Here is a 2,935-nt window from a genome sequence, read left to right on the forward strand (position 1 = left end):
CTGCTCGGACACAGCGCGTTTAGTCCTCACCTCCCCTGTGTACAGATTGACAGTGAACAGAGAGGCGTCTGTGGCCTCTGCCAGTTTGTAGGAGATCCAGGCGTTATGACCCGAATCAGCGTCCACGGCCGTCACCTTAGTAACCAGGTGGCCTGCTTTAGCGGAGCGGGGCATCCTCTGATGAGAGAGGGATCCCAGGGCAGCGGAGGAGGGGTAAATAACAGCGGGGGCATTGTCGTTCTGATCCAGGATAAAAACATGGACAGTGGCGTTGCTGCTGAGAGACGGAGAGCCCTGATCCTTTGCCTGAACCTGAATCTGAAACACCTTCAGTTTCTCATAGTCAAACGAGTGCATGCAGTAGATGCTGCCGTTATCTGAGTTAATGTAAACATAAGATGAGACAGAAACATCCTGCACTTTAGAGTCCAGAATAGAGTAAGATGTTTTGGCATTTTCACCAAAGTCCAGGTCAGATGCTGACACTGAGTACAGTATAGAGCCTGGTACCCCATTCTCTTTTAAATACACATTATAGGAGTTCTGAGTAAATATAGGAGGGTTGTCGTTCACATCAGTGATGCTGACAGGTATAATTTTCTTACTGGACAGAGGAGGAGAGCCTGCATCACTGGCTGTTATCTCAATATTATACTCCGAGAAGCTTTCTCTGTCTAATAAACCATTTGTAACCAGTGCATAATTATTAGAAAACGATGGTTTTAAAATGAAGGCAGCACCATTTTTCACTCTTAACATCACTTTACCGTTATTACCAGAGTCAAGGTCTCGCGCACTGATTAAGGCTACAACTGTGCCTCTTGGTGCATCCTCACGTACTGGGTTTGGGTTTGAGGTGAGAACTATTTCTGGGGCATTATCATTAATATCCAGTACTATCACTTGCACACGACAGTGGCCCTCCATCTCAGGAACTCCTTTATCTTTTGCAGTAATATCTATTTCATGCATTGCACTGATTTCGTAATCTAACTGCCCTACCAAGGTGATTTTACCAGTACCTGGATCCAATTGAAAAATAGACAATATCGATTGGGGTGTATGCTCAGCAAATGTGTATTCGATCTCTCCATTAACACCCTCGTCTGCGTCTGTTGCTTCAACTTTTACAAGCAGAGAACCAGCGAAATTATTTTCATGTACAGTTACATTATACAACGAATTTTTGAATACAGGAACGTTGTCGTTGTTGTCGAGTACAGTAACCAGGATTTTTGCGGTTCCAGTTTTGACAGGGTTGCCTCCGTCTAAAGCTGTCAGTAATAAATGATGGACACTTTGTTTCTCTCTGTCAAGCGATTTCTCTAGAACTAGTTCTGGAACTTTTCGATTACCAGACAGCTCTTTAATCTTCAAACTAAAACACTCATCTTTACTTAAAGTATATGATTTTACCGAATTACTACCAACGTCCAGATCCTGCGCTGTTTCTAAAGGAAAGCGAATGCCTGTGGCAGTAGATTCTGCTATCTTTAAAGATCGCTCCTCCGTTGAAAAAATAGGAGAATTGTCATTGATGTCCCTTATTTCTACTTCTATCCGGTGTAGTTGTAGCGGGTTCTCTGTTACAACCTGTAAAGGCAACACACAGCTGGCGCTTTGTCCGCATAAAGCCTCTCTGTCTATTCTGTCATTCACCACCAGCTCGCCCTTCCCCGCATCCACACTGAAATACTGCTCACCAGCCTCAGAGGCGACACGCAGATTACGGTCAAAAATCTCAGATAGTCCCAGACCCAGATCTTTGGCTAGATTCCCTACCACAGATCCCTTTTTCAGTTCCTCTGGGATGCTGTAACGAGTCTGTCCGTTTATTGTACTCCACAAGAAAAAGAAGTAATTCCACCAAAGAGCCTGCCATCTCCAGTCTCGGTATCCTGTTGTCTTTGTCATCCCCGGTCAGTTAGAATGGGTTATTTCCCATCAAGGAATTCGTCATCACAGCCCAACATTAAAAGCCATCGCCAGAATGGACACCCCTATATAAATGACTCCTTAAATAATTGGTAACAAAAGATATTTTCCGAACGCCTTCGAATAAGCGCATCTCCTCTCTAGCTCGAAGCACTGTGAGGGTTACGGTGGTGACTCAATGGGGGATGGAGTAGATCTCTTTGTACAGTCCTGTATACTATTGGCTCACAGCCTCCATCTCTGCTATCTAATCACAACTCTGCACATGAAGCTACTGCACCCCCTCAAGGTCGTAATGCAGTGTGACAAATGTAACATCAGGGAATGTCAGATTTATGTGATCATTTTCTCTGTAAAAAGAAAAACTCAGCTGAAGAAAACTATAGATTTACTAAAGATTTTGATTCAAAATTCCCAACTCCACTATTCCCTTCATTTTCAAAGAATTTCTGCCAACTAATCACTATTATAATATTAATAAAAAACCTTAATACTTTTTATCTGAAATATATATTTTACAAACTTCTATTTACAATGTATTAAAAAGTATTGCGTGAAGTGGAAGCAACGTCTGATCAAAAATGGAAATGCTTGCGCAGTGCATGCCTGCATTAGAAACGGTTACTTTCAGTCACTTAATTAAACATATTTACAAATTATATTTAAATCTTTATACAGAGAGAGAGAAAAAATCATGAATGTTAAGTCTATCTATGGAATAAACATCTCCTATTCAAGTTAATTCAAAACAGTGTGAGGTTATATTGCACATGAGTTTTGATTTAATATTTTTCATTTTATTTCTTGCTTTACACGCAAATAATGACGGGAAATGTGCAAGCTTGTATGCTAATTTCTGCTCACCTGCTGGCTCTCAAAGGTCCAGGTGCTGTCGGGTAAAGACGCATCCAGAACACTGATTACCTCCTTAAAGTCATTGGTGCTGCTGGGCTTAATCAACGTGAAATCACTGTACTCTGACATCGGAGACATACAGGAC

General features: G+C 41.8%; 3 protein-coding genes across 6 annotated transcripts in view; 1 reads left to right on the forward strand and 2 right to left on the reverse strand.

The window, feature by feature from the left end:
- LOC117952263 (protocadherin gamma-C5-like) overlaps positions 1–1,972 on the reverse strand; it is a gene marked incomplete at its 3' end in the record, with an annotated part of 11,032 nt that extends 9,060 nt beyond the window's left edge. Inside the window, exon 1 of the mRNA XM_034884411.1 lies at positions 5–1,972. Coding sequence (XP_034740302.1) covers positions 5–1,914 — 1,910 coding nt within the window. The remainder of the gene's footprint in view (positions 1–4) is intronic.
- The window catches only part of LOC117952262 (protocadherin gamma-C5-like), a 22,363-nt gene extending 20,079 nt beyond the window's left edge, over positions 1–2,284 (reverse strand). Inside the window, exon 1 of the mRNA XM_034884410.1 lies at positions 1,915–2,284. The gene's annotated coding sequence lies outside the window, so the exon portion shown is untranslated. The remainder of the gene's footprint in view (positions 1–1,914) is intronic.
- The window catches only part of LOC117951263 (protocadherin beta-16-like), a 122,438-nt gene that overhangs the window by 101,894 nt on the left and 17,609 nt on the right, over positions 1–2,935 (forward strand). The window lies entirely within an intron of this gene.

The sequence above is a fragment of the Etheostoma cragini genome, chromosome 10, assembly GCF_013103735.1.
Source record: "Etheostoma cragini isolate CJK2018 chromosome 10, CSU_Ecrag_1.0, whole genome shotgun sequence".
NCBI classification, from domain to species: domain Eukaryota; kingdom Metazoa; phylum Chordata; class Actinopteri; order Perciformes; family Percidae; genus Etheostoma; species Etheostoma cragini.